The sequence below is a fragment of the Balaenoptera acutorostrata genome, chromosome 2 (genome assembly GCF_949987535.1).
Source record: "Balaenoptera acutorostrata chromosome 2, mBalAcu1.1, whole genome shotgun sequence".
In the NCBI taxonomy this organism is placed as follows: domain Eukaryota; kingdom Metazoa; phylum Chordata; class Mammalia; order Artiodactyla; family Balaenopteridae; genus Balaenoptera; species Balaenoptera acutorostrata.
The window spans coordinates 58,881,299-58,906,515 of NC_080065.1; the positions used below are offsets into that span (position 1 = coordinate 58,881,299).

At 43.1% G+C, this 25,217-nt stretch overlaps 1 protein-coding gene across 5 annotated transcripts; it reads left to right on the forward strand.

The window, feature by feature from the left end:
• Positions 1-155: 155 nt before the first annotated feature.
• MARVELD2 (MARVEL domain containing 2) lies at positions 156-22,537 on the forward strand. 5 transcript variants are annotated; one of them, XM_028164951.2, is made up of 9 exons: positions 316-449; positions 3,654-4,010; positions 4,420-5,583; positions 7,383-7,418; positions 11,469-11,617; positions 16,314-16,485; positions 19,554-19,604; positions 20,579-20,668; positions 22,451-22,537. In XM_028164951.2, the coding sequence occupies exons 3-9, from the start codon at positions 4,435-4,437 to the stop codon at positions 22,457-22,459; spliced, it is 1,656 nt and encodes a 551-aa protein (XP_028020752.1). In that variant the 5' UTR covers positions 316-449; positions 3,654-4,010; positions 4,420-4,434; the 3' UTR covers positions 22,460-22,537. The 5 variants fall into 5 exon arrangements, with proteins under 5 accessions (XP_007176032.1, XP_028020752.1, XP_028020750.1 ...); XM_007175970.3 differs by lacking the exons at positions 316-449; positions 22,451-22,537 and adding an exon at positions 156-252 and having other exon boundaries at positions 20,579-22,415; XM_028164949.2 differs by lacking the exon at positions 22,451-22,537 and having other exon boundaries at positions 20,579-22,415.
• The last annotated feature ends 2,680 nt before the right edge of the window (positions 22,538-25,217 follow it).

A 25,217-nucleotide genomic window follows, 5' to 3' on the forward strand; every position in this document is an offset into this window, starting at 1 on the left:
GATTGCAACCTTGCGAAGAAAACTCTCCGGAGGGTTTGCTCTCACCCTTAACGACCTTTCCAGAGCTCTCCTAGCTGTTGCCCTGAGGTGCGGTGGGGGTGAGGGAACCGACCCGCCCGGGCCCCAGGCGGGAGTCCGGGCCTGAGAAAGCCGGACAGGGCGAAGTTCAGCTCGGCCCGGCCCCGCCCCCGGCGCCCAATCCTGGTTTCAGAGCCGCGGGCGGCGGGCGCGCACTTCCCGGCGGCTGCGCAGGTGAGCGGAGCGCCAGGGGTGGGGCCCACGTGACCGGGACGTGGGCGGGGAGGGGCCGGCGGACCCCGGGGAGGGGTCGGCGGACCTCAGGCAGGCGTGCGGCGGGGAGGGAGCCCTCGGCGTCCCTCGGCCCCTAGGAGCGGCGCGCTCGCTGCGCGGCCGGCCACTACCTGCACCCGAGGCCGGGCGCCGGCGCGGTAAGGGGTGCGGGGCCCCGGGGAGAGCGGGAGCCTGGGAGGCCGGAGGGCCCCTCGGCCAACCAGGTTTCATTCGGCGGACACAGGTGCCGGGCGAGACGCGCCCACCCCAAGCCGCGAAGCCGCGGTCCTTCCGGGCGCGGGGTTATCCAGACCTGGGCACGTCCGGCCCGATTTAGTTCCGGCCACTTTGGGGACAGTCTCGGGAGACGAAGAGTGTATTTTCCCTCTGACGCGGAGACGCGCACCTGGGTGGGCAGAGCTGAGGACTGAGCGAGGTTGGTGGGTCGGGGGCGTAGCGCCGAGCCGCGGCCTGGGGAGGGACCCCCGACGAGGATGCTCTGTATTCCCGGGCACTCGCTCGAGGGTTCAGGTCAGAGCGCAGGGGATTTCCCATCCCCCTGGAAACCCAGAAACGTATGAAATCGGCCCCTTTCTCGGAGCCAGCAAAACTTTAAAGCCAGCTTAGGTGGTGATTCTGTTGGTGTAAAGGTGACCAACTGGATTCCTATAACACTTCGCTGGGGAGAACCATTTCTCCTCCCACCGCTTTGACTTTTCGGAGATTTGTGTGCCAACAGAATGGAGTCGGGCCCCGGGGGCTGGAACAAAACAAAGACTCTCTCTGCCTCAGCGTGCTGATTCTAAGTGGACTCTCAGTGACACCCTGAGAGATGCTAGGGGTATCCAGACATTGAAATGTGGTAAAATACAACTATTATTCCTTTCCAAAATTACATAATTTGCTATTCCACAATTCTTCAAATTTGTAATTTTGGCTTTTTATTTAAACACTGATAAGGTGATCTAATTCAAATAAGCCACATTTCACAGGTGAGCATGAATTAAATCCATTATAGTGAAGCATACTTTTGCCAGTGAGTTAAATTAAGCAACCGGTATCCTTTAAATGCCTGTATATCAAAGAGATTGAAGGATATGTAAAACTTGCTAAAGTTATTTGTTGTGCTTTTGCCTCTACTATTTTTAGGAAAATGTATTTCAAGAATTATACTAGTACTATGCATTCCTAGAATTTAAATGTTTTTAGACAACAGATAAAGCGATGAAAGACAAAAAAATAACTGCTAATTGCTATCATTGTAGAATTTTTTTTCTACACTAAATTTTGTCTCCTACTTTGCATTGGGCACCATGCTGGGACTCACAGTTAATTCTCTAAAATTGGAGTGGCCCATTAGAAGACCCTAGAATTTAGACCTCTTCTCCATCTCCACCCAGTACCCAGGTGACTGTATTTAGTCTGTGGTAGTATATACCCTTCTGTGGGTAGACTGCCTACTTGGTATCTTTACCTGGACTTCTAACAGGTATCTCAGGCTCTCTTCAGGCTGCTTCTCCTAGGACTAAGCTGGAGGGTTGGAGAAATGTTGCAGATGAAATGATCTGGTGTCTGGGATTTGCTTTAAAGTAATCTATTGACAAAAGGAATAAGGTAGAGGGTATAGACGAAACAAGATTGGTCATAAATTGATAATTATTGAAAGTGGTTGATGGGCACATAAGGGCTCATAATACTGTTCTTTCCACTTTTTATTGTGTTTGGAAATTTCTAAAATAAAAATTTTTAATTCCCTGAACATAGAGTTTAACCTCTTCTTGCTATCTTCATTGCTACCACCATGGTCCATTGGATTACAGTTGGACAACACAGGTTTGAACCACAGGGGTCCACTTACATGCGTTGTTTTTTTTTTTTTTTCAATAAATATGTACTGCAGTGCTGCGTGGTCTGCAATTGGTTGAATCCGTGGATTTGGGACCACAACTACATATTACCGACTATAAAGTTACACTTGGGTTTTTGACTGTGAAGAGAGTTGGTGCCCCTAACCCCTATGTTGGTCAAGGGTCAACTGTATTTCAGTGGCCTTCTAGCCAGTCTCTCTCTTTTCACCCTTTTCTTCTGGAATGTACTCTTAACAGAGCACCCAGGGTGATCCGGTTAAAATAAGTCATATCATGTCAGACCTCTACTGAAAATTTTCCAATGGCTTCTCACTCCCAATAGAAGCCTAAATCTTTCTAATGATTTTTATTTATTTATTTATTTTTAAAATTTATTTATTTGTTTATTTTTGGCTGCATTGGGTCTTCATTGCTGCACGTGGGCTTTCTCTAGTTGGGGTGAGCAGGAGCTACTCTTCGTTGAGGTGCGCGGGCTTCTTATTGTGGTGTCTTCCCTTGTTGCGGACCACGGGCTCTAGGTGTGTGGGCTTCAGTAGTTGTGGCACGTAGGCTCAGGAGTTGTGGCTCAAGGGCTCTAGAGCACAGGCTCAGTAGTTGTGGCGCACGGGCTTAGTTGCTCCGCGCATGTGGTATCTTCCCAGTCCAGGGCTCAAACCCATGTCCCCTGTGTTGGCAGGCGGATTCTTAACCACTGCACCACCAGGGAAGTCCCTCTAATGATTTTTAAGCCCTAACGATTCAGATGGCCTCAATTCTACTACTCACCCTCTCACTCACCCTGCTGCTGCCTCCATTCCTTAACAGTGCTCGAACATGCCAGGCACTCCCACTTTAAGGCTTTTACACTAGCTGTTCCATCTGTGTGGAACACTTACCCCTTATACCTGCCTGGCTTCCTCTCTCATCTCCTTCATTTCTATATTCAGATGTCATGTTCTCTCTGAAGACTTCCCTCGTCACTCTGTTTAAAATTATAACACCCTGTCCACACTGCACTTCTTATCCTCTTTCTTAACTTTGTTCCTTGGCATCCGATATATTTCACTTGATTTATCTATCATCTGTCACCCCCGCCCACCCACTGGAATTTAAGCTCCATGAAGGCAAGGATTTCCATTGGCTTTGTTCACTGATACATCTTCAGCAAGCCTGGTGCATGGCAGGCACTCGGTAAATACTTGTTGAGTGATAGATCTCCATTTTACAAAGTAAAACACAACAAAGCCTTAGGAATTTCTAAATTGTTCAACACCGTAAAGGTGGGATTACCAGCTTTAATTTTGAGACCTTTACAGTGCCAAGTACAATACCATGTGTCCAGCGAGTCTTCAGTAAATACTCATGAGCAATTTGAGGGAGAAAATCATTGTGCCTTAAACCTAGTAGTTACATTAGCAAATAGTTTCCTTTTTACATACATGTCCAGGTCATTGATTTCATGAAGGAAATCAACAGGTTTGATAAAAAGTGCTTTTTCTATGCTTTATTTTTCAGGTGGATTGAATACCCTGTAAGATACTTTTTGAGCCTTTCCATGGCAACAGCAAGTCACCTTTAAACAATTGCTCTGGAAAGAGTGATGTCCATGGCCATTGCTGCCGCTCTGTGCTGTACTTTCAGGGAATCTTAGCCTTTGGCGATTTTTTTTTTCTGAGAATTCAATTTTTTATATCTAGCATCAAGTGTTATACTATTAGAGTGGAAGAAGCAACTCCTGTAACGTGACTTCCCGAGTTAGAAAAGAAAGGGACTCTCCACTCCCTGTGTTTATCAGACTGCTTCTCCTGGGCCATTCCAAAGCAGACTTCAGTTAATGAAAGTGAAGAATATTTGCTGACCAATCACATTTTGGTATGTTCAAACTCTTAAATATGTTGATTTAGATATTTGAGGAAAGGACTCTACTTGGAATGTGTTAGCATCCTGTATTATTAAAATTTAGTCTCATTTTTGGATTTTTGCATTTTGTTGTTTATAGGGCTCATAGGTAAATTCAACTTATGTTTTAATCAAGAACTAAGATTTAAAATTTTGATTGCCCTTAAAATCTCATAGAATGATTAGTAGATCCCTGGCTAACATAATTGTTACACATGTTTAAAGTGTACATGATTTATGTTGTCATTTTTATATATCATGATAATTAGATATGATCATGTTGGTTTCCTGAATATGATCATTTGCTACTAAGTGAATAAAACCGGCATCATTGAAAGGATAAATAACTAAGCATAAGTGATAACTTTAATCTTGGCCCCAGGTGTGAACATCACAAATGTTGTCAAGTGACGGGAGATCCAGGAATCGGGACAGGCGCTACGATGAGGTCCCAAGGGACTCAGACTATCAAGATGGCACCGTAAGAACCTTCCAGACTCTTCACGACAGTGAGCTGGCTGTGAGCGCTGATCCGTTGCCACCACCCCCTCTCCCATTACAGCCACCATTCGGCCCCGAATTCTACTCAAGTGACACAGAGGAACCGGCCGTAGCGCCAGATCTCAAGCCTGTAAGGCGCTTTGTCCCTGAGTCCTGGAAGAACTTCTTCAGAGGGAAGAAAAAGGACCCAGAGTGGGATAAGCCGGTGTCAGACATCAGATACATCTCCGATGGAGTGCAGTGTTCACCTCCAGCCTCTCCCGCAAGACCAAACCACTGTTCACCCCCCAACTCCTGCGAAGATCCTCAGGGCGGGTCAGAAGGCAGCTGTCGTTCCCGGAAAGAGGCCGAGGCAGTGTTTCCCCACGATCCCTACGGATCCCTAGGCCGACGCACACACACAGCCCAAACCTACAGTGAGAAGGTGGAGGAGTATCACCTGAGGTATTCCTACATGAAGTCATGGGCAGGCCTGCTGCGGATTCTGGGTGTGGTGGAGCTGCTTCTGGGGGCCGGCGTCTTCGCTTGTGTCACGGCGTACATTCACAAGGACAGCGAGTGGTATAACCTGTTCGGATATTCACAGCCCTATGGCATGGGAGGCGTTGGCGGCCTGGGCAGTATGTATGGGGGCTATTACTATAGTGGCCCCAAAACCCCTTTTGTGCTTGTGGTTGCTGGATTGGCTTGGATCACCACCATTATTATTCTGGTGCTTGGCATGTCCATGTATTATCGGACCATTCTTTTGGACTCAAATTGGTGGCCCCTAACTGAATTTGGGATTAACGTCTCCTTGTTTATCTTGTACATGGCCGCAGCCATAGTCTATGTGAACGATACCAACCGAGGTGGACTCTGCTACTATCCATTATTTAACACGCCAGTGAATGCAGCGTTCTGCCGGGTGGAAGGAGGACAGATAGCAGCGATGATCTTCCTCTTTGTCACCATGATTGTTTATCTCATTGGAGCTTTGGTTTGCCTGAAGTTATGGAGGCACGAGGCGGCTCGGAGACACAGGGAATACATGGAGCAACAGGAGGTAAGGGATTTCACCATCTTTCTTCTTTCTTTCTGTTTACTCCCTCCTTAAATATGTATAGTTCTCAAAACAAAGCTGTTGTTGTCTTTAAGGGTCTGAAGTTCAAAAGGCCCCACTCAGCATCTGACATGCTCTGACCAGGATAACGCACTCTGGTGTGTCATTTGTAGAATGTTGCAGGTAGACCCCAGATGTGTAATACAATATATAGTTTGTCGGTTGCAGTATTGTCTGTCCGATACTTAAGGGGAAAACAACTACTGAATTTCTACAAAGAAGAAATGATGATAATACCTGCATAAGATTATATAAAAGCCCTATTAAAAATATTTTCTTTGGAATGGTAGCAAAAGTGTTAGAGTATGTTCTGCTAACTTCATTATTCCCTGAAATAAGTTGATGTTTTGCTTTCTTCTTCTAAGGAGGAGTGTATAGTAGAATTTCCTGTGCCTCTGAAAATGTCAGTATTACCTTAAATATTTTCTTAATTTTAAGTCAACTATACCATGCATTTTTTTTCCCCACTTTTCCAAAGACTTCCTAGGTACAATGGCACATGGTGTATATTGGGCAAAACTATAGCTAAAAATAAAATCCTTCCTTATATACTCAATAACCTAAGTATTTACTCACTGACCTATGTATTTTTTTTAATCTTATTCATAACAACAGCAAAAAACTTGACTAACTTTATAATAGGTACCTTATGTGTTCTACACAGAACCCCATACTCTAGTGTCATAAATATATTTATCTTACTAGAACTTGACATAGATTCAAGTTGTTTCTAAAAATTTATCTAAGCACTGTAAGCATATTTTTTTTAAATTTATTTATTTAATTTATTTATTTTTGGCTGCATTGGGTCTTCGTTGCTGCGCTCAGGCTTCCGCTAGTTGAGTTGAGCGGGGGCTACTCTTTGTTGCAGTATGTGGGCTTCTCATTGTGGTGGCTTCTCTTGTTGTGGAGCGCGGGCTCAGTAGTTGTGGCTCGTGGGCTCTAGAGCACAGGCTCAGTAGTTGTGGTGCACGGACTTAGTTGCTCCACAGCATGTGGGATCTTCCCGGACCAGGGCTCAAAGCTGTGTCCCCTGCATTGGTAGGCGGATTCTTAACCACTGAGCCACCTATTTTTTAAATTTACATCTGTGTATACAAAGTAAGGAACTTTAAATTCTAATCAGTGTGAAATCCAGATAGTGAAGCACACACTTCTTTATAATTTTATGTAAATTTAATAACAACGGAGTTCTTAATATTATTTCAAATTCTACATGAATATGACTGTTATCAACAGTACTTTTATTTCTTTTCCTTTTCTCAACAAAAATTTGTTTTTATAAGACTTCGCATAACGGTTAATTAAACTTGAGTCACCTATGATTCCTGTTTGTGTGTTGCTATAACTTCCTAAATGTTAAAAGACATAATGGCATATAGCTTTTTTCTATTAATTTTATAATTTAACCATCCCAAACTCTTTAATCGTTCAAGGTAACAGGAACCAAGAATAAATAAAATCTCTAGGTAATTCAAAGCAACTCACATAAGAGTCACCACCATCTCCGTATTTCCAACTCTGCTCTCTGCTCCTGATTGACAGGGAATCACAGTTATCCCTCCTCCTCTGGTTCTCCACTGGCCCATCAAAACGTGGCCAAAAGAGTAGGAGGATCATCTGTACAGCAGAGAATCAACATCTGTAAAATTGAGATTGGGCTACAGGTACAAATGGACAAAAATATTTGCAAAGTAGCTTCACACACCTCTGAAAAGTCATTTTAACTCTTTTTGTTCCAGATAAGTGAGCCATCATTGCCATCGAAAAGGAAAATGGTAAGAATAAAGTTCACGTTATATTTTATCTCTAGATTTGTTAAATAATTTTCTCTCTTATCTGTTTATCTATAGAGTAGATCATCTGTCTGTAAAAGTGTATCTATCGCATTAAGTTCATAATAGGACTTTCAGCTTTTTTCTTTCCTTTTTTTTTCAATTCTTTTTAAAATTTTATTTATTTACATTTTGGCTGCGTTGGGTCTTCGTTGCTTGCGTGGGCTTTCTTTAGTTGCGGCGAGTGGGGGCTACTCTTCGTTGCGGTGTGCGGGCTTCTCATTGCGATGGCTTCTCTTGTTGTGCAGCACGGGCTCTAGGCATGCCAGCTTCAGTAGTTGTGGCACACGGGCTTAGTAGTTCTGGCTCGTGGGCTCTAGAGTGCAGGCTCAGTAGTTGTGGCGCACAGGCTTAGTTGCTCCACGGCATGTGGGATCTTCCCGGCCCAGGGATCAAACCTGTGTCCCCTGCATTGGTAGGCGGATTCTTAATTGCCACCAGGGATGTCCCTCAGCTTTTTTCTAATACTAAGAGGAGCAGATCAGACAAGGCTATTTGTAGCATCTTTTAATTTTGTTAGATGAAGCTTCTACAAGTGAACCTAGTTGGTTCTCCTTACATATTTAAATGTAATTTTTAAAAAATTTTATTATTTATTTATTTATTTTTGGCTGCTTTGGGTCTTCGTTGCTGCATGCGGGCTTTCTCTAGTTGCGGTGAGTGGGGGCTACTCTTCATTGTGGTGCACAGGCTTCTCATTGCGGTGGCTTCTCTTGTTGCAGAGCACAGGCTCTAGGCACACGGGCTTCAGTAGTTGTGGCACGTGGGTCTAGAGCACGGGCTCAGTAGTTGTGGTGCACGGGCTTAGTTGCTCTGCGGCATGTGGGATCTTCCTGGACCAGAGCTTGAACCCATGTCCCCTGCATTGACAGGCAGATCCTTAACCACTGCGCCACCAGGGAAGTCCCATTCAGCCCATTTTTAATTTGAAAACCTTAGTAATTATATCCATAGCATTACTTACCCCATGGCTTAATTACTTTCTCTTGCTTCATAGTAAAGCTTTTCTTATATGTGCTGACAAGGCTAGTTTTTGCTAGATGCAAAGAAAGGTCCTATGAAATCTGGGGCCGTGTGTTTGTAATCAGGAGTACTGTTTGAAAGTGGTGTGTCCCAGGGCTGGAGCCCAACTACCTCCTTCCCGTGAAAGACCGAAGAGATTTTAATTTTTTGAGTCATATCTAGTTCTAGATATTTTTTCCCCAGTAAGGTTTTCTGCACTGATGATCAGTGAGGTTCACCCAAAAAGAGTGAAAGAAAATTTTAAGAGCATAAAAACAGAAAAAAAAAAGTAAAGCAGGTGAAATAGTCTGTGTGGAAATATTATGACTTCTTAGAACTCCCTTTTTATATTAAAAGGTGAATCTTGGAATTAGAGATGGGCAAGTAAGGAAAATGAATAATTTCTGCTTGAAAAAACTTTACCTGAGGGGGGAGAAAACTCATATGGACTCTCCTCCCCAACGTGACTACCTGGGTAGAATTCGTGATTTTGACCAGGAAAACCGAGCCTGACGCCTGGGGCTGCTGACCAGGGAGTCAATGTGCTCCCTGGCCACTCCTCAGGCAGCCGGATGGTTAAATACTTAGAAGCTAAAAAGGGATGCCATGAAATGGAAATCCACTTATTTAAGCCAAAAAAGTTTCCCCTAATTTTAATACCATGATGGATTTTCAAGAGTAAACATAAAAGAATTCATTAGGATGAAGAAATAACATCCCGACCAGCGAGGAACAAAGTGAGATAGATACTGACCTCAGAATATGTTTCCTGAAATACTCCTGTTTGATCTCCTTTCCTCTGGGTTTTCTGCTCCCCACTCATGTTCTTGCTGTTCAGGGCCGATGGCTGGGCGTCCTTTCTGGCCGAGGGGACCTGGCTCCCCTTCCACCCAGCGCCTCGGGTGCAAGCTTCCCCTCTTGGTAGCCCTACCCCAGGGCAGGTCAGCAGCCTGCACATCTAATCCGACTAACCCACTAATCCGTGGGCTGAGCTATTTGGTGAGTTAACAGCTGGTAGTTTCTAGAATGAGCTAATGTTAAACCAGACCTCAAAGGCAGCCTCAGAGATAGAGAAATCAGGAAACAAAGGATTTTCAAAGCTGCCTGACAAGGTAAAGAGCAAGGTTTTTTAAAATCTTGTTTTATATTTTGTTTTCAATGGAGTCGGGTCGCTCCCGAGCAACCCTCGGTTAGTTCGGCGAGTTTAATTCAGCAAGCGTGGACTAAAGCCCCAAGGGGTGAGTGGAGGGAGCTTTCTTCTGTGTCATGGGATCAACATGCTCAAGCGGTATGGCTTTGCCCACCCCCCTCCCCATCACAAACTCATTTCTAGCTTTAGGATTGAGCAGTATACATTTAAGTAAACCTGTTTCCTCGTGTTGCTCATTTAAAGAATCAACGAGCCAAAAAAGTGCTGGCTTGTTTGGTTGGTTGGTTGGGTTTTGGTTTTTAGGTGTGTTTTTTTTTGGCCGTGCCATGCAGCTTATAGGACCCAGGCCCTCGGCCGTAAGAGCGAGGAGTTGTAACCGCTGGACTGCCAGGGAATTCCCGGAAGAGTGCTGGGTTTTCATTGCGGCTTTTCCACTCAGAGCCTTGAGACCTTGGAGAATTTACTGAACCTCTCTGAACCTTGCTCCTTTATGTGTAACATGGAAACCCCTCTCCTGGCATCCACCAGCCTCACCAATTTGGTTGGTGTTCTGGGCGCTGCCCAGTGGGGCCCCCAAGCACTCTTTTCCTAACCCCAAAGCTACACATCCACCTCACCCTGCCCATTCTGGAGTGGGCTCCCCTGGGTCTTCCACTAATACGTCCCTCCTGTTAGCTATTTTAGCTCTTTTTTTTTTTTTTAATAAATTTATTTATTTATTTATTTTTATTTTTGGCTGCATTGGGTCTTCATTGCTGTGTGCCGGCTTTCTCTAGTTGCAGCGAGAGGGGGCTATTCTTCTTTGTGGTGCACAGGCTTCTCATTGCGGTGGCTTCTCTTGCTGCGGAGCACAGGCTCTAGACACATGGGCTCAGCAGTTGTGGCATGTGGGCTCTAGAGCGTGGGCTTCAGTAGTTGCGGCACGCAGGCTCAGTAGTTGTGGCTCGTGGGCTCTAGGGCGCAGGCTCAGTAGTTGTGGCACACGGGCCCAGTTGCTCCGCACGTGTGGGATCTTCCCGGACCAGGGCTCAAACCCGTGTCCCCTGCATTGGTAGGTGGACTCTTATTAACCACTGTACCACCAGGGAAGCCCTATTTTAGCTCTTAAGGTCTGTCCCCATGCTTCCTCCTTGGGCATTTCTGTCTCATGTTCTTTCCCCCTCTTTAAATGGATCCTTTTCCTACAGAGACCTCTAGGAGCTCTCCAGTGTAGAAGCCAGGTGACTTAAACCACTATCTCCAGCATTCTCATGGACCTCTTCAAGGAACCGCAGGTTAAGAACACCTGGGAAAGTAAAGACATCCACCGCCCTTCCCTTGGTTTTGCTTGCTCTCCTTTTCAGATGATGAAGCAACGTGACTCGTCCCCCATTCTGACCTACTCAGTGGCTACTTGTAATTGATTCATCTCAAGTTGCTGGTGTCATTTTTTTCTCTTTCCATTTAAGTCGACTTGTTCCATTTTTATCGCTGAATTTCTTATTTTGAACTACATTTTCTGTTCTTTTACAGTTAGTTGGGGTATTAATCTTAAAAGTACTTAAGACACATTTACCATTTCATCATCCACCTTTGATGATCCCACGATTGGGATTGGAGGGTGTTTTATTTATTATATACTCTCATAGGTCACTGTGTTTCCCTTAACTGTTACAAAAGTGTTCAGAACAACTATGTGACTATAAAACACGTAATTCTGAAGGGAAATTGTTGATTGCTGTCTCTACTTTTCTTCCTCCTACTCCCACCCCCCAGTTTCCTTCTAAGAATAAAGTTGGGATTTTTTTTTTTTTCTTCTGCCTTCATTTATAATTAAATCCTCTTTTTCTCTCTAACTGTAGTGTGACATGGCCACCGGTTGTGACAGACAGAGAGACCAAGAAGTTAATTTTAAAGAACTGAGAGCAACAAAAATGAAACCTGAGCGACTGAGTGGACATATCCCCCCTGGCCACATCCCGAAACCGATCGTGATGCCAGATTATGTGGCGTGAGTATCTACCTAAGTCCTTCTTCAAGGTAAAAATAGAGAGGTTCCATTTGGGTTTTCTCTCGTCTGTTTGTCTACAAGTTAATGCTCTGCTTAAAGTCAATTATATTTGAACAGTTGTTTGTTTCCTGAGAGGTAGTATATTGAATTGAAGGTACAGTATGGTCGTTGAGGAATAAGCTAATAAGCTGATTTCCTATTCCTCTTGTTTTAGTGAAAAAGTTGTCACTTCACCTTATTTTTTTTCTTCCAGTTTTATTGAGATATAATTGACCTATAGCACTGTATAAGTTTGAAGTGTGCAGCGTAATGGTTTGACTTACATGCATCCTGAAATGATTATCACAGTAGGTTTAGTGAGCACCCGTCATCTCATATAGATACAAAATTAAAGAAATAGAAAAAAATTTTTTCCTTGTGATGAGGACTCTTAGGATTTACTCTCTTAACTTTCATATGTAACATACAGCAGTGTTAATTATATTTATCATGTTGTACATTACATCACTAATACTTATTTATCTTATAACTGGAAGTTTATAGGTTTTGACTACCTTCATCCAATTCCCTCTCCCCCTACTTCCTCCCCCCGCCTCTGGTAACCACAAATCTGATCTCTTTTTCTATGAGTTTGTCTGTTTGTTTTTGAAGTATAATTGACCTACAGCACTGTTAGTTCCTGGTGCACAACATAGTGAAATGTATATTTCTATACATTTCAAAATCATCCCCAGGATAACTCTGGTTATTATCTGTCACAGTACAAAGATATTACATAGTTATTGACTGTATTCCCCATACTGTACATGTTGTACCTGTGACTCATTTATTTTGCATCTGGAAGTTTTTACCTCTTAATCTCCTTCACCTGTTTCTTCACTTCCCCCACCCCCCTCCCCTCTGGCAACCACCTGTTTGTTCTCTGTACCTATGAGTCTGTTTCTGTTTCGTTATGTTTGTTCAGTTGTTTTGTTTTCTAGATTCCTCATGTAAGTGAAATCATACAGTATTTGTCTTTCTCTGTTTGACTTATTTCAGTAAGCATGATAACCCTCTAGGTCAAGCATGATAACCCTCTAGGTCCATCCATGTTGTTGCAAATGGCAAGATTTCATTCCTTTTTTTTTTTTAACTTTTTATTTTATATTGGAGTATAGCCGATTAACAATGTTGTGATAGTTTCAGGTGCACAGCAAAGGGACTCAGCCATACATATGCATGTATCCATTCTCCCCCAAACTCCCCTCCCATCCAGGCTGCCACATAACTAACGTTCATTCTTTTTTATGGCTCAGTAATATTCCTTTCAAGCATTCTGTGTCTTTTGATTGGAGCATTTAGTCCATTTACATTTAAAATAATTATTCATAGGTGTGTACATATTGCCATTTTGTTAATTGTTTGGGAGTTGTTTTTATGGTTCTTTTTTGTTCCTTTCTTCTTCTTTTGCTCTCTTTCCTTACGATTTGATGACTATCATTAGTGTTATGTTTGGATTTCTTGCTCTTTTTTGTGTGTGTATCTATTATAGATTTTTTAAAAATATTTTTTTATTTATTTGGCCACACCAGGTCTTAGTTGCGGCATGTGGTATCTTCATTGTGGCATGCGGGATCTTTAGTTGCCACACATGAACTCTGAGTTGCAGCATGCATGTGAGATCTAGTTCGCTGACCAGAGATTGAACCTGGCCCTCCTGCATTGGGAGCGTGGAGTGTTAGCTACTGGACCACCAGAGAAGTCCCCTCCATTATAGATTTTTGGTTTGGGTTACCATGAGGTTTATATATAGCAAACTGTATATATATATATATATATATATATATATATATATATATATATATATCTGTGATTATTTTAAGTTGCTGATCTCTTAAGTTTGAACACATTTTAACAACCCTATATTTTGCTCTCCATCCCCAGCGTTTACTGTTTTTGACATCAAATTTTACATCTTTTTGTTTTGTGTCTCCCTTAACTACTTATTGGGGATATAGATGACTTTATGACTTTTGTCTTTTAACCTTCCTACTGGCTTTATAGCAGGGCTGATTTACTACCTTTACTGTATATTTGCCTTTGCCAGTAAGATTTTTCCTTTTGTAATTTTCAGATTTCTAGCTGTGGCCTTTTCTTTTCTACTTAGAGAAGTTCCTTTAACATTTCTTGTAAAGCTGGTTTGGTGGTGCTGACTCTTTTATCTTTTGCTTGTCTGTAAAACTTTTGATCTCTCCAACAAATCTGAACGAAAGCCTTGCCAGGTAGAGCAGGGGTCCCCAACCCCAGGGCTGCGGACCAGTACCAATCCCTGTTAGGAACTGGGCCGCACAGCAGGAGGTGAGGGGTGGGCAAGCGAGCGAAGCTTCATCTGCTGCTCTCCATCGCTCCCCATCACTCGCATTACCACCTGACCCATCGCACACCCCCACCCCGTCCATGGAAAAATTGTCTTCCATGAAACTGGTCCCTAGTGCCAAAAAGGGTGGGGACCACTGAGGTGGAGTATTCTTGGTTGTAGGTGTTTCCTTATCATCACTTTAAATATATTATGTCACTCCTTTCTGGCCTGCAGAGTTTCTACTGAAAAGTCATGTGATAGCCTTATGCCAGTTCCCTTGTAGTAAATTGTTGCTTTTCCCTTGCTGCTGAGGTTAGGGAAGTTTTCAGCTATTATGTCTCCAAATATGTTCTCTGCCCCTTTCTCTCTCTCTTCGCCTTCTGGGACCCCTATAATGTGAATGTTAGTATGCATGATGTTGTCCCAGAGGTCTCTTAAACTGTTCTCCTTTTTTGTTTTTCTTTTCTTTTTTCCGTTCAGCTTGAGTCATTTCCACTGCTCTGTCTTCCAGTTAGCTGATCCGTTGCTCTGTATCATCTAATCTACTGTTGATTACTTTTAGTATATTTTTCATTTTAGTTACTGTATTCTTCAGCTGTGCTTAATATGTCTTTTTATTTTTTCACTCTTTGTTTGAAACTTCTAACTTCTCACTCTGTTCATCCATTCCTCTCCCAAGTTCTTTGAACACCTTTACGAGTATTATTGGGTAGTTTGCCTATTTCCACTTTACTTGGTTTTTCTGGAGATTTATCGTGTTGCTTCATTTGGAACATAATTGCCTGTAGCCTAATTTTGCCTAATTTGCTGTTTTATTTCTGTGTATTTGGTAGGTTGGTTTTGTTTCTCAACCTTGGAGAAGTGGCCTTTTGTAGAAGACGTCCTGTGTGTCCCAGCAGTGCACTCCCTTCTGGTCACCAGGGCTATATGCTCTAAGGGTGTCCCCTATGTGGGCTGCGTGGGTCCTTCTGTTGTGGCAGGCTGACTACTGTGGGTGGTCTGATAGGCATGGCCAGCCCCCAGTCCTGTTGGTTGCCAGGCCCTGCCTGTGTGGAGGCTGCCGGCCACTGGTGGGTGGAGCTGGGTCATAAGGTTGCTGTCTGTGGAGTCCTGAGGGGTCCCAGGGCTAGTGCTGGTCCATGGATGGGCAGAGCTGGTTTCCAGGGTTGGTGGTTGCAGGCCTGGGAGTCCCATATCTAGTGTCAGCCTGCTTGAGTGAGACCGATTCCTGACATGGCTGGCTGTGTGGGGTCCAGCGTGTCTCAAAGCTGGTGTCAGATCCCAGGGCAGCTGGCTTAGGGACCCAGAGTGTCTCAGCGCTGATGCTGGCCTTCTGGTGGGTGTGCTGGGGTCTGGGGGTCCCATGACTTCAGCCTGCTGGTAGACAGGGCTGGGACCCAGGGGATCCTGGGGCTAGTACCAGCCCGCTGGTCAATGGGGCCAGGTCCTGGGGCTAGTGCTGGCCCACTGGTGGGCAGAGCTGGGTCCTGGGGTCTCTGGCTGCAGGGCCCAGGCGTCCCAGAGCTGGTGTTGGTCCTCTGGTGGATGGGATCCTGGCCCCATCCACCAGGGGATCAGGGGATCTTAAGACAGCTGGCCTGTTGGTGGGCGGCACTGTGTCCCCACCTGGCTAGCTGCTTGGCCTGAGGCATCCCAGTCCCGGTGCTGACAGGCTGGTGGGCAGGGCCCAGTCCCTTTGCTGACAAGCTAGAGGGAGGGTTACAGAATGGCGCCTGCCAGCACCAGTGTCCTCGTGGTAGAATGAGCTCCCCAGCATAGCTGCTGTCAGTGTCTGTGTCCCCAGGGTGAGCTCCAGTGGCCTCCTGCCTCTGCGGGAGGCTCTCCAGGATCAGCAGGTGGGTCTGACCCAGGCTCCTTTCAGATCACTGCTTCTGCTTTGGGTCCTGGAGCGTGTGAGATTTTGTGCGTGCCCTGTAAGGGTGGAGTCCCTATTTCCCACAGCCCTCAGAGTCCCGAAAGTCAGCCCTGATGACCTTCAAAACCAGACATTCTCGGGGCTTGTCTTCCCAGTGCTGGGGAGCCCAATGTGGGGCTTAGACACCTCATTCATTGGGGAGACCCTCTGCACTTGCAATTATCCTCCCATTTGTGGGTCACCCACCCAAGGGTATGGGTCCTGACTATACCGTGTCTCTACCCTCCTATCCATCTGGGGGTGCCTACTTTATATCTTTAATCGTAGAAGATATCTTCTGCGAGTCGTCCAGTCTTTTTCATCAGTAGTCGCTCTGTAAATAGTTGTAACTTAGGCATGCCCGTGGGAGGAGGTGAGCTCAGGGTCTTCCTCCTCCGCCATCTTGGCCACACCTCAACTTTGGTTTATTTTTTTTTCCTCAGGAAATACCCTATGATTCAGACGGATGATGAACGAGAACGCTATAAAGCTGTGTTCCAGGACCAGTTTTCAGAGTACAAGGAGCTCTCTGCAGAAGTTCAGGCCGTCTTGAAGAAGTTTGATGAGCTGGGTGCAGTGATGAGCAGGTTGCCGCATCGTCCAGAAAACCAGCAGGTGCGTGCCTGCAGCTGCCGGGGAGGGGTTCTGGTAGCGGAGGGGTGAACTCCGACCTCGCGTGAAGGGTAGAGAAGGCATAACCGTCTGCATCTGCTGTCTCGGAAGCTCACTTGAGATCTTCAGGGTGACAGGTCAAAATATGTCATTTAATGTCTTTTGCCTTCAATTATTAAACAGTATTTTATTTTCTTACTTAAGTAAAATATAAATTTGCCTAAGATACACACCAGGTCAATCAGGGTCCCAGAGGAGACAGATAGCACACTGTAAGGTAACTTGAGGAAGGTTTATTCACAGACGGTGGCCGGGGGTGTAGAGGAGGTGCCGGTGGCCATGCATTCTCCAGGGTAAGTCACAGCCGAGCAGCTAGCACCCCAAGCCCAGGGAGCACAGTGGGTAGGGATGGAGAGGGGATCTGAAGCTGCATACATGAGCTATAGGCTCATGCTTCCGACCAATAACCGTGATTATGGCAGAGAGGAAAACCAGGGTGGAGATGGCAGTCATAGGGGACAGAAGTGTTTTCTCTAATGTTCTGTCTTTTTTTTTTTTCTTCACATCTTACTATCTGGGAAATCAGGATGCCCTCATAATCAATGGCATTTTTTACCTGACATATATTTTTTCATTGAGAAATAATTCACATACCATAAAATTCACTGCTTTTAAGTGTACAATTCAGTGGGTTTTAGTATTTTCGCAAAGGGGTATAACCATTACCACTGTAATTCCAGAACATTTTCATCACCCCCCAAGAAATAACCCATACCCATTAGCACTTTTTCCCCATTTCCCCCCTCTCCAACCACTGACAACTACTAATGTACTTTCTGTCTGTACGGGTAAATGCAGCGATATAATGTGTGGCCTCACGTCTGGCTTCTTTTGCTTAGCATCATGTTTTCAAGGTTCATCTGTGTGTCGAGAATCAATATTTCATTATTTTTTGTGGTGGACTAATAATATTCCATTGTGTGAATATACCACATTTTCTTTATCCATTTATCAGATGATGGACAGTGGGTTGTTTCCACTTTTTGGCTATTATAAATAATGCTGCTATGACCATTTGTGTGTAATATCCTGTCCTTTTTAAAGAGAATGTATTAATCTAATCTATTTGTGTAATTGAAATTTTAAAAACATACAGCATTTTTTAGTAAATGTCAAGTGTATGTATATATAATATATACACACATTTTTTATATAGATAGATAGATAGATTCTTCTCCTGAGACCTGCATTAGTTGGACATCTTTGTTTTGACCAGACCTTTAAGTGTACATTTAAATGAGTTGTAATTACAAGTCCTCTAAGCCAAATGTATAGAGTAGTGACATTTTCCCAGTCTTGGAGTGATGGAAGGGTGTTGGCTAAGAGATGCCAGTAACAGGAAGCAGGAGAAATCCAGAATACTGCAGGTTCAGGGTCAGTTAGTACCATTTGGAGAACAAGCAAGGTCCACAGGTCCAAAAAGGGTGACCAGGTTTAGATGCCCTGAAAGGAGTGCAGGAAGGAAGGAGCAGGCACCAAGCGTCTGGATCACCGCAGGTCGGGAAGAGCAAGCTGATTAACAGACATAACGCTGAGAAACCTGAATGTGACATGTGGCCTTTGAGCCCAGGCCCAGTGGCGTCGGGTGTGTAGGCTGTGTATGCGTGGGCAAGGGCTCAGGCTTGTGGGTGTGCGATTGAGGGTGGGAGGGTCCTGATGACAGCAGGTGCTGAGAAACTGAGTCCTCCCACAGTACTCGTACACAGTCTCGACAATAGTCATTTCCTTTGGTTTTCAGCATGGCTTGGCAAGTAAGTAGCCAAATGACAGGGCCGCAGTTAGTTAGTGTCTCCTCCAGGCCTTATCTAAAGTGGAGATACCAATTGCATCACAAAAGTGAACTTCTTCTCAGCCACAGGCTGAGCTTTGCCGTGGGCAAGAGTCTGTTGGCCAGGCTCACTTGTCCCCTAGCGCCGTCCCCAGGGAGGCGTCTCTGTGCCCAGCGGGCCTGCTGGGGGCATGGGTTCTCACACACACCTGCTCATGCACCCGTGAAAAATTAAACCATCACATGACTTTTCTAAGCCCATCAAATAGGAGTTTTGCTCAAAATAATCTCTCCGGTCCTCACCCTCCTAATTCAGTCTCTCTGACCGACTCTAGGATAGATTTTAATACTCTCATCTCTGCCTGCGTCTCCAGCACAGCACTCCTGCCCCCCAGGCAGCTAGTTCAGTCCCAGGCCAGGACCTGTTCATGTAGATGACAAATGAATAACCAGGTTCATCTCACTGATGGCAAGCAGTCAAAACACAAACAATACTCATGATCTTAGTATGTAAAAAACATCTTAGTATGTAAAAAACATTTACATACATGTATGTAAAAAACATGTAATTATTACATTTTATTTTGTATTTATTAGGTTTACAGTGTTTCACAATCTCCAAAGCATAGGTTTACCTGGATAAATGAGGGCATTGCTCTAGTAACCTATTTCCTTTGGATAGACTATTCAACCCTTTAACAAATTTCGTATTTATTATTAAACTTAGAATAAAGTTGGAAGGAACCTCATATTAGCTATTTTCAAAAGTTGAATAGTCTCAACTTGCCAAAGGGGATGAAAATGCTACCTAATTATAGCTAATGTGGTTATTATGTGCCAAGCACTTTAGAAGGATCATTTCAAATAAATGAACCTTCTCACAAGACTATGAGATAGTTATGGTTATTATTCCCATTTTACTAATAAGGAAACCAAGTCTTACGGTAAGGAGCTTGCCCAAGTCACACTGCCGGCAAGCAGTGGCCCTGGGACTCGGTCCAGGTTTTACACGAGCAGGGGCCTCGCCCTACTGTTCATCCCTGGATCCCAGGGCCTGGCCAAGAGTAAGACCTCAAATATTTATCCAGTGAGTTGAATTTGTTCGTGTATGAATATTTTCATTATAGTCTTAGGTAAAAATTGTTTTCTGTTCCTATGCCCACTGTACTCTTGAGACATTCTTGAGATATGATTTGAGTAACTACAAGTATTTTCATTCACATATACAGTATATTATTTTTAGGAACATGAGAGAATTTCAAGAATCCATGAAGAGTTTAAGAAAAAAAGGAATGTGAGTAAAACCATTTTCTTCTTTAAAGTGTATTCTTATCCAGGTACAGTGGTGACAACTGACAGATTTTAGATTCTTGCAGCTAAAGTAGTTCTTTTTTTGTATTTCTTAAGATGCTACTTGTTAGGGACCATGGGTGGCTGCTGGGTGCCTTTTTTGTTTTTAATTTACCTTTTGGCTACGTTGGGTGTTCTTTGCTCTGCGCACAGGCTTTCTCTAGTTGCAGCGAGTGGGGTCTACTCTTCGTTGCGGTGCACGGGCTTCTCATTGCAGTGGCTTTTCTTGTTGCAGAGCGCAGGCTTCAGTAGTTGCAGCACACAGGCTCAGTAGTTATGACACGTGGGCCCTAGAGCTCACAGGTTTCAGTAGTTGCGGCGTGTGGGCTCAGTAGTTGTGGCGCATGGGCTTAGTTGCTCCACGGCATGTGGGATCTTCCTGGACCAGGGCCGAACCCATGTCCTCTGCATTGGCAGGCGGATTCTTAAACACTGAGCCACCAGGGAAGCCCCTGGGTGCCTTTTCTTCTCGTCTCTGTCCTGAATACATTCTGCTGTGTCCTGATTTAGGAACCCAGGGAAATGAGCACCCATATAGAGCTCTTCACCCACATTTCATTCACAAAGATTAAGTTCTTTTACAGGTTTCTAATTCCATCCTTAACTTAATTGCACAAATTAATAGAGGATGGAGAGAGCTTTTATTAATCCATTAATTACTTTTTAATGTATTTTAATACTCAAGGGTGCCTCAGCTCTCTACTTCGACTCAATTTCGCTGTGAACCAAAAGCTTCTAAGAAATAAAATCCACTGAAAAAAATGTAGAGAGCTTACCTGTTATTCTTGTTAGGCAGATTTTCAAATCTGCTGCAGGAAAATCTACTATGAAAGGTCATTTTCTGGGTGATAATGTGTGTTTCTGTGTTTTTCGCTGAGGAAGCCAGAGGCTGAGATAATAGCTATGTTTCTTTTCTAGGATCCTACATTTCTGGAAAAAAAAGAACGCTGTGATTATCTGAAGAATAAACTTTCTCACATAAAGCAAAGGATTCAAGAATATGATAAAGTAATGAATTGGGATGTACAGGGTTATTCTTAAAACTTATTTGAAACCACTTTTTTATATCAAGCTTCATATTTATTTACTGTCTTTTTTTATGCTCGTCTCTGTGATAGAGAAGCAAATGCCTCCTGAATCAGCTTGTAGTTGATTTAGCTGGTATGTCAAGTTAAAACAGTATGTGATTGCATTTCAGACATTTCAAAACAAATTCAAATTTACTAAGGGCCTTTACTAAGAGTGGAAGAAATTCTGGATTCATCTGTGTACAATTTATATTTATCTTGTTAAAATTGATTTAAGCATTGTGTCCTTGTGGTGTGATGATCGAGTGGAGTATCAATTCTGGTGCTGCTTTTTCCTTTTTTACTTAGGCCAGTTCCTGGGATTCTTTTAGGACAAATTTCTCTTCCTAGCCAAAGATGTCATTTCTGCCCTTGAAAGGGGTTTGAATTCAACATTTTGAAGCCTTATGATCTTGGGCAAGTTGCTTAATCTGCCTGTGCCTATTTCCTCATCTGTAAAATGGGGCTAATCATAGGACCTACCTCCTAGGGTTGTTATGAGGATTAAATGAGTTAATATTCGTAAAGCACTTAGAACAGAGCCTGGCACATTTGTAAGCACTGCATTAGGGTTTGTGAACTATATAGACGTGTTTGTGGAATGAATAAACTACATAGAATAAGTCTCAAGGAAAGGACCTTAACGAGCAGGTCCAGCCAGCTAACCCAAGGCCATGGCCTCATGACTTTCTTTTTTTTGTGCTGTAAATAAATCTTAGGCACGTCGCCTTAAGCACATGCTTCCCTGTGGCCCTGTGCCTACTGGGGTCCAGGGCAGCCTTCTTATCTTTAATCAGCATCACTGTGCACATCTCTCAACGTCCCCACAGCCCAGCCCTTCCTGTAAACCTCGAAAACAAGGATTGTGTGAATATTGTTGCCGTTTCTATCCTGTTTAGATGTCCATCCTAAGGCCCCATGATGTTGCATCTGCTTAGAATCTCCCTTTGATTTATTGGAATGCTTCATTGTCCCAAGAATTATCTTGGCTTTGAGGCTTTATTCATGAGAAATGTTTTATTTTTATTAATGTGAACAAGAGACTGCTTTAAAAATGTTTTAAAAAATCATTGTTATTGGTTCCTCTTCAGCAGCATCTATCTTGTAGATAATTTCCCAGGTGTAGAAATACAATTTCTGCTTCATATAGTTGCCATTCAAACAATTAATACTGGAGGAATTTTCTAAGTGATGAAACCAAAGAAAAGAATTTGGAAAAGCAAAGGCTTACGAAGTATTGATTACTGAATAAACTTCCTAGTTCTTCTTTGTCAATGATATCTTATTTAGTGTATATTGTTACTATTTTCAATCCATGGTTCTCAGACTATGTTTAGGGTGCTAAGAGTCTTAAGAGGTGATACCGAGGAAAGTGTGAGGCTAGGCTCCCTCTGGACGCCCCCCAAACTAGAACAGCTGCACTTTCTGTTTTACATATTGGGACCCCATGTTAACATTTCGCTTAAGAAGAGCACCCATGCTTTAAAAAAAAAAGAAAGATGAAATAATACCATTTTGATGAACTGTAAAGAGATTAATATTGAAATGAAGTGTTAAGGAAATTTTAGTTTGTGAAACTTTATTTTACTACAGTTGTAAATGTTAATCTTTGAAAACCAGTGTTGTAATGCTGATTTTTACAGTTTTTATGTGAATACCTAGGCATATTAAAATTTCAGTCACCTGTTGTTTTGTGTGTATCCTTTATTGTTTACTTTTCTAGCGTTCCTGAGTTGACTGGACATATTCTCCATTATCAGAAAATAAACTGGAAAGTCATTGAAAACTTGCGGATCATGGTGCTCAGGTGACTATTTCCTCCTCCCCCATTATTTGCAAGAATTCAAAGTCAAGGCCACTGTTGGTTTCCTCGGGCTGCCTGCCGTAACCAAGTACCACAAGCTTAAAACAACAGAAATGTATTGTCTCACAGTTCTGCAGGCTCGAAGTCTGAAATCAAGGTGTCAGCAGGGCCAACCTCCCTTGAAGCCTATAGGGGAATCCTTCCAGCTTCTGGTGGTTTGGGCTGGCAGTCTTTGACATTCCTTGGCTTGTGTACATATCGCCCCAATCCTCCATCTTCACGTGGCCTTCTCCCTGTGCCTCTGTCTTAACAAGGCTATGTTCTTATAAGGACACCAGTCGTATTGGATCAGGGACCCACCCTCTCTAGTATGACCTCACCTTAACTGATTACACCTGCAAAGACCCTATGTCCAAATAATGTCACATTCTGAGGTCCCAGAGGTTAGGACTTCAACCCATCTTCTTTGGAGAGGACACAGTTCAACCCATAACAGCCACCTTTAGCAAGTTGTGAGATTCAGAAAAAGATAGTTCCCTGTACATTTTTTTTCTCACCTGACTTTTAACATGTATTCTATTTTGAAACTTAATATGAGAAGATATCAGCATATCTAAAACTTGAAAAGAAAAGTATATATCCTTCACTCATTCATTTGTCAGTTATGTGCCAAATGCTTTCATTGGCCAGATGTTCTAGCACTGAAGATACAGTAGTCAGTAAAACAGGTAGAGACCCTGAGGTTACTGTCTTAACAGGAGATCTGAATGAGAAGATAAAGGGTTGGTGATGAAGTATGTATTTTTCTTATGTGCTTTTCTATAAATGGTTTGTGTAGAGACGCTGATACTGAGATGCACCAATGTTCAAAAGATAGACAATATAGGAAAAATCTATAATTTTTTCTTGACTTAATTTTTTTAAACTGTTAGAGAAAAATTTTTAAAAGAAAAAAACCGAATAGATACAAAAGCATAGAAAATGGAAGTCCCGCCACCCTGGTGATATATACTGTTCGGAACATATCCTTCCAGTCTTTTTATTTTTTTATTTTTATTTTATTTTATGTATTTATTTTTGACTGCATTGGGTCTTCGTTGCAGCACACGGGCTTTCTCTAGTTGCGGCGAGCGGGGGCTACTCTTTGTTGCGGTGCGTGGGCTTCTCATTGCAGTGGCTTCTCTTGTTGCGGAGCACAGGCTCTAGGCACGCGGGCTTCAGTAGTTGTGGCACGTGGACTCAGTAGTTGTGGCTCACGGGCTTAGTTGCTCAGCGGCATGTAGGATCTTCCCGGACCAGGGCTCGAACCCGTGTCCCCTGCATTGACAGGTGGATTCTTAACCACTGCGCCACCAGGGAAGTCCCTTCCAGTCTTTTTATAATACATGTAATCATTTTTGAATGGTCTACTTTAATACCATAAGTGTTTTCAAAGAAGGGTATCTGGGAGGTTGCACCAGCATGTGGTAGAGCAGCTCTCCTACATTAGACAAGCCAGGCTTAGAAGGAAGGTAGGAGGAGCCCAGCAGAAGGGCAAGGTGGACTTCAAGCTCACCACAACAAAGACTCCATTATTTCCTGTGTGATCTTGAACCTAAGCATCAGCCTCCTTATCTGTGACGGGATAATATTACTACCTGATGAAACTGTTATCAAAATTAAATAGAATAATGTTTGTAAAATATCAGGAAGATGCTTGCTCAATTAGTGGTGGCTAGATAATTCAGTTCAAACTGTACTTTTCACTAAGTTAGATAATGAATTGGCTGTTTTAAAGGTAGAATATCAAAATGACTTTAATAATAACAATAATAAAGGGCTGTTTTTGAAAGTGTATAGGTAATGCATTTATTGTAGAAAAATTTAGAAAATGAACTCTTCCAAGCTCACACAAATAAAATTGCCCATAATTCTGCCCCTTGGAGATAGTCACTGTTAACATTTGAGATCATATCCTTCCATTCTCATCTTACACAGGTATGTATTTGTATAAGCATATTATATACAGAAAGTTTTGGTATTTACAAAATGAGTTTATTATATAGTACGTTGTGTTTTGTGTTTTAATTAATAAAACTAGACCATGTAATTTTTCTGAATTTAGAGTTTTTATGTTTTCTATTTATTTCATTTTAATGCAGTTATATTATCATTGTTTTAGTTACTGATGTTCATATCGTATGTCAGAAAAAGCAAGGAATGGGGGTTAGGTCTAGATTCAAGCTGTGTGGCCTCAGGCAAGTCACTTAACTCCTTTGAGCAATGGGATTAGGTGAGATAAAAGTACGTAAGGTGGGAACTTCCCTGGCCCTCCAGTGGTTAAAACTCCGAGCTTCCAGTGCTTCAGTCCCTGGTGGGGGAACTAAGATCCCACAGGCGTGTGGCACGGCAAAAAAAAAAAAAAAAAATTACCTGAAATAATTTCGTAAACCATAAATCTCTGAAAAATCCTTACATTTATTTTTATATTTTTGTTCTGATAATGTTATCAATAAGAAATTTTCTTTAGTTCATTATTAATAACTTGAGCTGTTAATAAGCATATTTACTATATAATCAGGGCTTCTTCGGAGGTCTGTATATTCTGGTACAACCAGAATGGCCTTGACACATACAAAGAATATTTCCATTTCAGCTGATTGACTTGGAAGCCACAGTGTGTGCCAATGTGAAAGGAGGGAAGAGC

Excerpts from the sequence above, each read along its gene's own strand:
- MARVELD2 (XM_007175970.3), top strand. The coding sequence starts at position 4,435 with ATGTTGTCAAGTGACGGGAGATCCAGGAATCGGGACAGGCGCTACGAT. Across the intron at positions 11,618-16,313 it reads GTGATGCCAGATTATGTGGC|GAAATACCCTATGATTCAGA; the intron begins GTGAGTATCTAC and ends TTTTTTCCTCAG. Across the intron at positions 19,605-20,578 it reads AGTTTAAGAAAAAAAGGAAT|GATCCTACATTTCTGGAAAA; the intron begins GTGAGTAAAACC and ends TTTCTTTTCTAG.